The sequence below is a fragment of the Podarcis muralis genome, chromosome 7, assembly GCF_964188315.1.
Source record: "Podarcis muralis chromosome 7, rPodMur119.hap1.1, whole genome shotgun sequence".
NCBI lineage: Eukaryota > Metazoa > Chordata > Lepidosauria > Squamata > Lacertidae > Podarcis > Podarcis muralis.
Genome location: NC_135661.1, coordinates 63069006 through 63079836, shown reverse-complemented (window position 1 = coordinate 63079836; position 10831 = coordinate 63069006). Strand labels below are relative to the sequence as shown.

The 10831-nt window shown below is 46.0% G+C and overlaps 1 protein-coding gene across 2 annotated transcripts in view; it reads right to left on the bottom strand.

Annotated features, from left to right (window-relative positions):
- Nucleotides 1-7236: 7236 nt before the first annotated feature.
- CLSPN (claspin) overlaps nucleotides 7237-10831 on the bottom strand; it is a 28076-nt gene continuing 24481 nt past the window's right edge. For both annotated transcript variants that reach the window (XM_028738924.2, XM_077931952.1), the window contains exons 22-24: nucleotides 10359-10441; nucleotides 9826-9987; nucleotides 7237-8328 (exon numbers count right to left, since the gene is read on the bottom strand). In XM_028738924.2, coding sequence (XP_028594757.2) covers nucleotides 8218-8328; nucleotides 9826-9987; nucleotides 10359-10441 — 356 coding nt within the window. In that variant the 3' untranslated portion in view covers nucleotides 7237-8217. The remainder of the gene's footprint in view (nucleotides 8329-9825; nucleotides 9988-10358; nucleotides 10442-10831) is intronic.

Genomic DNA, 10831 nt, shown 5'->3' with positions numbered 1-10831 from the left:
GGGCCTCAGCTGCTGCAGGAAATCAGCAATTTTGTGCTCACGATCTTCGTGATAGGTAAGAGATATGCAGGGGTCAGCTGTTTCCCTTCTGCAAGGTAGAGAGGAGCTGCTAGAACGTAGGAAGCTGCCTTATACAGGGTCAGGTCAATGGCCCATCTAGCTCAGTATTGCCTGCGCTGACTGGCAGCCACTCTCCAGGGCTTCAGACAGGAGTCTTTTCCCAGTGCTCCCTGGACATTCCAGGGACTGAACCTGGGACCTTGGTTGCTCTGCCACCAAGCTGTGGCCCTTCCCAGATACACCAGTGATCTGCTGCAGGCCCACTTCTGTTAAAGGAGAGCTCAAAGGGCACCACCCCAGCCCTGCAAGCCTCTTTGTGACATATGCCTGTCTCCTCTGCGCAGCCTGCACTTTGTGCCTGGCATAAAATGCAGAGGTTGGTGGTGATGCGATGCTGCTCTCTAGTGGCCAAAGGGCAGAGCGTCAGTGTGACACCACAAGCCAGTTTTTACGACTGACCCGTGTCCTTAGTCTCAAGAGGAGGAGCATGCAGGGAAGTCTTTACAGGGGAGCAGAGCCAGCGTCAGCACCTGGTCTCCTTGGACAGCAGCTGAGGCCCAGAGTCCCAGTAGAGCCCACTACTGGACCCCTTTAAAAACAAAAAAAACCCTGGCCCTGCATCCTCAACAGTGGTGTGCAGCTGTGTCCTGCCTCCATTTGAACTTTTCAGTGACCTAGATTCCTATTATAGGAAAACATGGCAAAGCACACCAATGGTGATCTCCATTTTCAGGGAGACTTTTGCGCTTTGGCCTCCTGTGCAAAGGACTCCCACATGCTTCCCAAATGAAGTTGGACTAGGACCTAGGAAAACAGGGTTCAAATCCCCACTGGGTGACCTTGGGCCAGTTGTAGTCTCTTAGCCTAATCTACCTTACAGGGTTGTTGTGATGACCATGGATGCCACCTTGAGCTCATTTGGGAGGAAAGGTGGGATATAAATCTAATCAATAAAGAAATGACCACGTACCGTCTAAAAATCTGGCATATCTCTTAGGCCACTTGTGGAAAAGAGGGCAGACCTACCAGGCCTCAACGCAGTCTTGCAAAAACTCAGCATGCCCCTAACATACAGGGCATAACAGGGCAAGGCCAGCCATGGCAGTCAAGCTGTCTAGTAAGTGCTGCATTGCCTATGCAACTCCCACTGTTGACACTTGCTGTCTCTTCAGCTAAAGAAGAAACTACTTCTTTTCCTCCTGGTTTCCAGTTGCCTTTTAACAAAGCACCTTTCCCAGCGCGGACTCAAAATGATAGCCTCACTCTGGCTCCATGGCAAGCCCCAGGCAAGGGCAGGCAGAGACACTGGTCCGTTAAATTTCAATTTTCCCTTTCAACTCCAGGCCATTTATTAAAACACACACACACACACACTCAAAGGATGCACTCAGGGCCCCCTTTTGACACAGCGTTAACTTTATCAAGGCTCCCGGTACAGGGCAGTGATAAATTGAGCATCCCTGCGGTCTGTCAGAGGCAGATTAATACGGTGGGCTAAATGGCCCTTACATGGCTAGGAGGCCAGACATTTCGTAGTCATTGGAAAGAGAGAGGCAGAGGCAGGAACTTGCCTGCGGAACTTGCATCGCGATGCTCTCCTTTAGCAAAAAACGCAACATCAATTCTCATCACTGCACCTAGGAGAGGCTAGGGCTGGGTCCCCCTCCCACAGTTTATTTTTAATGAAGTCGCACCCTGAGAGCTATTTCCTTCTTTTTTAAGAATTGGGACAAAGCTGTACGTCAGCAGCAGCTAGTCTAAGCTTGCACAACCTGAGGCCCACCAAAGCAAACATGTGCCAGCTTGGACTCTCTCTCCTTTTGGTTTCCCTATTGGGACTGCCCAGAATGGGATGCAAAGGACCCAAGCAAGGCCCAGTGCTGGCCCTACCATTAGGTACAACGAGGCAGTTGCCTCAGGTGAGGAACAGACAGTGATGAAATGTTGCAGGACTGAGTTGTAAGTGCCACGTTCCCTCAGGTGCAGTGGAGCAGGGCTGCCTCTTCAGCAGCATCAAAGTGAGGTTCAACTGCAAGTCTGATTAACCTCTGTGTGTGGAATGGGTGGGGCATCTCTCTTCTCCTTCACCTTAGGCAAGAAGGCTCTTTCCCTGCAAGGCTGTGTTTGGTTTGCCAGTTCCAGTGTTGCACAGGACCCTGAATAAATGAACTGTCAAGTCTGCGTGAAGACACAGGCTTCAGACCCAAGAGTCGGGGTTGGAGCCCATTCACAGGGCCTCAGGGCAGCACACTAAAATCTCTGGGCCAGCCTCAGCTCAGTGGTAGAGCACAGCAGGTCCCAGGTTCAATCCCTGGCGTCTCCTGGTAGGGCTGCAAGGAAGTTCAGTTGGAAAGCCTGGAAAGCTGTTACCTGTCTGTGTAGGCAATAATGAGTTAGACGTTAGAACGTTCTGACTCAGTATAAAAGCAGTTTCTTATGTTCCTTTTGTTGCAAATAGCCATCTTTGCACTTACGATCAAGGAGCTTGGGAGCAGAATCATATAAAGATACAAATTTTTCTAACCACATTCTAAAAGAAAAAAAATTGCATAAACGTGATATTTTACAATTTTAAAACACATTTTGTTCTGGATTTTTCACATTTTGAACTATACTTAAGGCCCCTTCTGAGCATCAGCTGTTTGTATTTTTTTTTGATTTGGTAGCACCCTGACATCACAGGGCCCTGCCCCGTTGGTATCAGTCCGTGGAATACAAGATGCAACCTCAGGTCTGTGGCCTGTCCACTCCTGGATTCCATTTGGAACAGTTGCCCCTCACAGGCTCATTATGTCTCTGAATAGTCTTCCCAGTGTGGACCCTAGGATTTTGTCCTGGGATTTTTCTTCAAGAGGCTCAGAAGCCCTCAGTCAGAACATTGGATACCTGCAAGCCATGCAAGGCCCTGTCCTCTGTTCATGCAAGAACAAACCCAGTGGGAACTATTCCCTTTGCACAAGCTGCTTAAGGTGGAAACACCCAGCAGGGTCAAACAGTATGTAGATTTCAGAGCAGAGGTGGGGAATCCTTTTTTTTTTTTTTTTGTCCAGCCACAGGGGGTGGTGCCAAAGGCTACTTCTCTCCTTCACTCATTTCTCTTCCACTGTATAGCATGCTGTTGGGAGGAACAGATTGTTCCTGCCAGTGGTCGGCACCCATTGCTTGTTGGCTTTTCTGCCCTCCCCACTGAATGCTTTTCAGTTGCTCTGTTTCTCAAATACACCCCTCCCACTAGGCTTAACGTAGACCAAATATGGCTTGTCTACTCTTGCCCTAAACTACATACTGAACCTCACCACTTGCAGCCAGCCCTCCTCAAGCATTGAGGTGCACCAGGGGTGGCTTCTCTTGTAGCTCCTCTGGATAGAAAAGTGAGAACTTGAGTAGGGAGATGCAAGGTCTTGAGGACAGCAGTTCCATAAAGTGGAGAAATCTGTTGCCAACCAAGATCTCCAATAATTCTTTTTATCCGTTGTTGCTTGTTGCTGTTCTTGTTAAACCAACCTGCGGAGTGTGGGAAGAGATAGAGGCCTCTACTGGCTGGGCAAGCCGCTGAGAAGGTCAGCTGCTGCTGGTGCTTTGGCAACCTCCTGCCCCTCTTACTGGTCTGCTGAGGACAATGTGTGAATGGAGAGCAGCAACCATGAGACAGAAGGGAAAGGTAGCTGGTAGCAGCAAGAAAAAGCAATGGTTTGTGCTAGGCTGGGCAAGAGCGAGAGAATGCCTCTGAGATCAGGAAGGAGCGATGGGCAAGGGAGCCAAGAATGGTAGAAAACAAATGACAAACTTCACATGTTGGGGGTTTCATATATAACCAAACTAGGGGCCACCTTGTCAATTAAGACATTAGATGGCTATAAGCTAAAAACTGAAACTAACTGTATGTGTGTGTTTTATACAACCATTGTTGTGATAAGTAAAATAAGCCCAAAGGAAATTAAAGAGACTGTTGCTTTCTGCTTCTGCACCTGCACCCTGCTACAAAAGGACCTACCTTAATACATATTTCCTTGCTCCAAGGATATGTCCCATTCATCATTCACTGGAGAGGTTTAAAGTAATGAGATAGTTCCTAACATCTGAAACCAAAATTGTAACAGGATCGATCTCTCTCCCTCTTCGTAAGACACACAGAGCCCTCCTTGCCCAGAGGCACAATCCTTGTCCTTTAACCCCATGGCCAGGAGCTGGGGGAGGAGAGGGGTTACTGAAAGATCTGGGATGGAGGACAGCAAGAGAGTTCACACACACACACAAAAAGGCTTCTTCTTGGCTTGTCCACTCAAAAGCCATTTTTCACATTTTGAAAATAGAGATCATTTTTAGCCTGGGTCCATCTGGTTTCTCAAATAGCCTGTCTCTTTGATAAATAACATAAATTAAATTAGACAAGACAAACAAATAGGTTTTTTGCTTCCCTCCCACCCACCCTGCTTCTCCACCTCTGCCTCCCCCCCCCCTTTCAGGAAAGAAACAAAAGCAAATATAATTCAGCAAGTGCCTCCAGTCCCCCCAGGACCCGTTGCAGCAGGGAGCAAGAGTGATGATTAGGAACGTGTCTGCAATGTTAACCTTTAACACCAACTGTGGGCCGCGGCTGGCCCCATGCCTTTTAAACTCCTTTTAATTTCCTCTCCCATGAACCAGTGCTGCTAACAAGGCCAGCAGGTTAAGAGCTCTCTGGTTTTCTATAGCCCCTATTACCCAAAGATTGGGAGATCCTTCAGTGCAGAGCTACCCTTTATGCAAGCAGCTAAACTGAAGCATTACTAGAAGAAGAAAGAGCTGCTACAGGAATCTCTGGTGGTGCAGCAGCTCTGGGCTAGCCTCCGCCTACTCCAAGTGGGTCCCATCATCTCAACATAAAGGTAACTTTTATTTTTAAATGGAAGAGACAAAATTTGTGGATTATAAACCTACCCATGCTTCCTAGCCATATGAAAATGGAGCTGTTTGTGCAGAGGCAGTGAACCCTTCACTTTTAAATGCTTAGGACAAGCAATGGGGACTGCAGGACTTCACTGCCTTGCTTGCCAACTCCCCAAGGGCACTTAGCTAGCTGCTATTACTGCTGGAAATGTCGTTTAGTCGTTTAGTCGTATCCGACTCTTCGTGACCCAATGGACCAGAGCACGCCAGGCACTCCTGTCTTCCACTGCGTCCCGCAGTTTGGTCAAACTCATGTTCGTAGCTTCGAGAACACTGCCCAACCATCTCATCCTCTGTCGTCACCTTCTCCTAGTGCCCTCAATCTTTCCCAACATCAGGGTCTTTTCCAGGGAGTCGTCTCTTCTCATGAGGTGGCCAAAGTATTGGAACCTCAGCTTCACGATCTGTCCTTCCAGTGAGCACTCAGGGCTGATTTCCTTAAGAATGGATAGGTTTGATCTTCTTGCAGTCCATGGGACTCTCAATAGCCTCCTCTAGCACCATAATTCAAAAGCATCAATTCTTCGGCGATCAGCCTTCTTTATGGTCCAGCTCTCACTTCCATGCATCACTACTGGGAAAACCATAGCTTCAACTATGCGGACCTTTGTTGGCAAGGTGATGTCTCTGCTTTTTAAAATGCTGTCTAGGTTTGTCATTGCTTTTCTCCCAAGAAGCAGCCGTATTTTAATTTCGTGCCTGCTGTCACCATCTGCAGTGATCATGGAGCCCAAGAAAGTAAAATCTCTCACTGCCTCCATTTCTTCCCCTTCTATTTGACAGGAGGCTATGGGCCCAGTGGCCATGATCTTAGTTTTTTTGATGTTGAGCTTCAGACCATATTTTGCGCTCTCCTCTTTCACCCTCATTAAAAGGTTCTTTAATTCCTCCTCAATTTCTGCCATCAAGGTTGTGTCATCTGCATATCTGAGGCTGCTGGAAACAGGGTGCCAGAATAGATGCCCCACTTGGGCGCAGTTTAGTCATTTTTTTGATTCTGGACTTCAGTGCTTTTAGCGAGGTATAGTCAGTATCAAACAACATAAGGCTCAGTGCCTACCAGTCCAGCGCCATCCCCAACCTGTTGCCCTCTGGGCAATGGCCACAACTCAGGGGTAGAGTGTCTGTTTGCAAGCAGAAGACCTCAAGTTCAATCTCCAGGTAGGATTGGGAGAGTTTCCTGCCTGAAATCCTGCAGAGCCACTGCGGTGAAGTGTAGGCAGCACTGAGATAGCTGGGCCAGTGGTATAAGGGAGCTTCCTATGTTTCTATCTGGAGGCAGCCTTAGGTTTGTCTGCAAGCAGCATTGGGGGGGGGGGTGTTTTACCTGTGAACTCCTGGCTCCTAGGAGTAGCAGGTGATGCTCTCAAGGGATCATCTCAAACCTCAAGAGACGAGGACTAATATCTTAATTGTCCTGTGCGAAATATACTTCCTTTTTAAAGAAAGACATGCCACAGCTCAGGCCAATGTGGGGCCCTGCCATCTGCCTTTAAAGGTAGCTTTGAGGTTTAAATCTCAAAGTGCAGGGACATGCTCCAGTTGCTCAGCAGTGAAGCAAAGGCATTCTGTTGATGCTCAGCATTACTTTGCTCTGTTTTATGAAACATCTTAGGCTTTCTTTTAAAAGGGGGCCTAGCAACATGTCTTTTTGTAGCCAAAGGAGTGAGCCAAAGAGAGAGACCAGCAAGTGACAGTCTCTGCTTTCAACTCGCCCCCAAAACAGGATAGAAAATGTGGTTTTCTTGGTGCAAAAGAAAGAAAGGTTTTTGAGTATCACAGAGCTTTGGAGAAGAGCAGCTTGGCAGGGCTCAATAGCTGCAGCTTTCTGCTAGGAAAAATCATTTAATAGAAGAAAGCCCTTTACCTACTTTCTCATTCCTTGGACCTGACCAAATAGCTCTTGTTTCTGAACAGTGCCCTCAGGTGGCTGAAAACATAACCAGAAAAAGAAGGCTGAGAAAAATAGAGAGGAACTCCATTGAGGGTGGAGAATTACATGCATGCTCTAAAATTGTGCCTGAAGCTGTAACATGTAACCATCTTGCTAAAGCTAAGCAGGCCATGTACACCCACCTCTGGAGGAAAGGTGGGAGATATATGTAATAAAATAAAGTTATCAATATAAATGCATAATTTTAACAAAAGGCAGTTTTTAAGAGAAAGTATTTTGATTCCCTGAGAAACAAGCTAAATAGTTTCCTATGGAATTATAGATTAGGCCCTAACACATTCCAGGTTCTACAGTAGATTTAAAAAGCACTGGTTTATTTTGAAAATCTGCTTGCACAGCCTCACATCTTTCATCATCTGTACACATCCATTTTTAACACTATACTTTCTCTCCGCCCCTCTGCCCCACAGAATAGATTTACAATTCAGAATTGTAAGATCATGGAGGTACAAAGTTTGAGGATGTTTAGATGCAGGCAAGATGCTGTTGTAAGAAGTCTTCATTGCAGCACTTTCTAAATATAGCCATAAATATGTTGTTTATTTCCATTCACCTTTCAAATTTCAAATCCATCCTCAAAAACTGAATGTAACTGTTAAAAAAACCCCTACCCTCCCCCTTCTATTTTTCATGTTGAAAGCTTTAAAGTGTTCAAATAAAGGTATGGAGAACTGAGAAGGATGCACAATGGACAGAAGACGACTTTCCATGCCTCAGTTTTCTTCCTCAACACAATTTCACATGTTCTGTTTAAAAAGGAGGGGCAGCAATTGAACATGAGAATGAGGTGTAGGGAACAGAAAAAGGAACCAAAATTGACTTTAAAAAAGTTAAAACCTTGATTTAAAAATGCCCTAGAACTTTCAGAAATATATAATGTTAGGGAGCCCTCAACAACTAGCGAAACACAGGTGGGGCAGATATTCAGCCTCCATAATCATTTTTTTAAAGCATGAAAACACAGGCCTCAAATGCCTGGCCCAGAACTCTTCTTGGGAGTGCAATGCGGATTGTGCAAGTTGAAGATAAGACCAATGTAGAGAAGTGCAGGTTTGACTGGTACTCAAGCTGCAGCTGCATCCAACAGGTAGAACATACCCTTTCACCTGCTCTCTTATTTGTGCACCCAGGGATGCAGGCCAAGTGACATTCCAGGCATCTCATTATCAAAAGGGTTCCACTCTAGAGAGAGTTGCATCAGTTCCTTGCCTTGAGAAGTCTTTGCAGCCCCTGGACCGAGACCAAGCACCATCATTGCTCTCCACCCACGTCTTTTATCGCTCCAAGTACTGAAATATACTCCGGGTTTCTTGAGCTGAAGTGCCATCGAGCCGTAGCCGTTTGGGAGAAGGGGTTGCAATGGCGACAGGAGCTCTCTTCTTGACCTAGAAGGTGACAGGAACCATGAGACCACAAAATCTCTTGAGCACAAGAATTTTTTAATTAACTCAGATATACGTTGACCCTGCAAAAAGAACACTGCACTCTGTGAGAAGGAGGGTCCCTGCTTTTGTCCCCTGGACATTCTTATTTGCCACAGGCAACTGAGCAAGTGGCTGTTTTCAAGTCTGAATTATATAATAACTCAGCAATATTCTGATTATGGACCTTGGGTTGGCAGCTGGCCTTTCCTGCTAAGAGGGCCATGTACCATTCCTGTCCTGGGCAACTTGGCTGGGTCAGGGCCCAAGCAGACAACACAAACACACAGTCTCTTTGTCACATTTAAGAAGGGCAAGGTAGCTGCTGACAGCCAGGAAACCAAACCACTCAAGATAGCAAAATGTAAGAATTGCCTTGCTGGATCAGACCAAAAGGTAATCTAGCAGAGGAATGATCTGCCAGATGTAATGGGAAGATTACACTCAAGGTTCCTGCCCCTTTGCCCCCCACATCAGGCAGTTATCATTAAACTTCTGTCACACATACCCCAAAACACAGACACATTTTTCACTCTTGGTTGCAAACACCTGACTTCTTAAATCTTTCTTCATATGGATAATGCTGTCCGTTTCTGTTCCTTCTCCAGCTTCCTCCTATCATTTGCACTCCTGAACATAAACTACTCTTCCTTACCTTCAAGCAGTGCTAATGAGTCCCTACTAAAGCACTCTTTAAGGAGGCTGACAAACTTAGGAAGGAATGAAATATTGTTGTGGGAAGGAGGGGTTCTGGACTCCTAGGGAGCCTCTAAGGATGGATTAACTATCCTGCCATAAAGCAGAGGTTGTGAATCTCAAACAGGTTGTCATTGGCATGCTAAAGAGCACAAAGATACATAAAGAAGGGCAGCTTTTTGGCCACTCTAGCCCAGGTTCATCAAACCTGACTGGCAGCAACTCTAGCCCTAATATACAAGATCCTTTAATGCAAGTATTGGATTACTGATTGTGCAAAGTAATACTTACGAAGGTATGTGCTCATCTATAGCCCAAGAATCCATCCCCAGGACGTTCCATTGGATGCCCTGTAAACAGGATTCTAGGAGACTGGGAGGCAGGCAAAGACCACCCCAATGCCTGCTGCAGTTGGACTTTCTCCTGCCCCACCACCAGCACCAGTTTAACACCAGCTGCCCCGTAGGAAGGATGCTGTTGTTTTGCCTGATGTTTAATGTTTTTTGTAAGCTACTTTGGAAGGATCGTATTCTGGAAGGTGGGGCATAATGAATGAATGCCACGTAATGCTGTTCTGCCTACAATATGAATGAGAAAGCTGTGCTTTGGATCCATATCATGATCGTGTCTCAAATTCCTTGCCAGCCAAGAGTGCAAATTTTCCCTCAGACCATTCCTACTAAGGCATACCCAGTTCAAGGAACAAAAAAATTAAAAGCAGACTAAGTAAATGATTCCGTTCAATTTAAATCAAGAGATATCTACCTGGGGCTTGGACTTCTCCTTCGTCTCCTCGCTCTTGACTGGGGAGAGTGTCTGGAAGACGAAATTTCTTGAGTTCCTGGGGGCGTTTGGGTTGAGGTCTGACATGGCTGCCAGTTTCTGCAGGACTGCTTTGGGCCTGTTCAGCAGTGATCCATTCTTCAGCTGCAAAAAGGAGGAGGGGTGGATCCAGAGGCGAAACATTCAAGTAACATGACCTGAGTAGTACACTGAACACAATTTAAACCTTCAGAAGAACTGCTAGTCAAGTTGTTCTTTCTCACAGGAAAAATAATTCAGGACTAGCAATCCACTTGATCTCCATTGCTTAGTTTACTAAAATAAAATAATACAAGCAGACCTACACTGTTCAAAGAGAAACGATGTGACTTATTATGCAATTTGGTACTCCTATCTCAGAAATGAAGCCCAATTTTAAAGAAAGCTGTCTAGACGCAATATGAGAAATGATGAAGGGAAGAAATAATCTATTCTCAAAAGAAATAATCTGTTCTCAAAACTACTAAAGTACTGACCTGTGGATCACTGGCAGACCGGAAAGTTTCAAATGGATTTCTGGGTAGTGATTTAGTTTCCTGTACAGCTATTGAGGGAGTTGCTAGGAAAGCAAAAGACAGATAAAGTTTTGAAACTTTGCAAGAGAAAGACTCAGAACTGTAGTGTACAATAATACATATCTGCCAATTCCCCTCCCAATGCCACTTGCTCTGTACAAAGGCAGCAAGGTTTAAGGAACAAGCCACTTGAAAGTATGGCCACAGCTGGGTCCATTCAAAGAACCTGAAAATCAACCCTGTGGGGGCAAACACCAATGTGAAGTTGGCCTTCTCAGTCGCGGTGTTCTGACTTATGGAAAGCCCTTTCCAGAAAATTAAGGAAAGGAGGCACCTGGCATTACCATAAGTCCAAGGCCCAGGTTAAACCTACTCTTTGAAGCAAGACTTTTGTTGGCTAACGCTGATCTGCCGTGACTGCAGTTTTTTGGGGG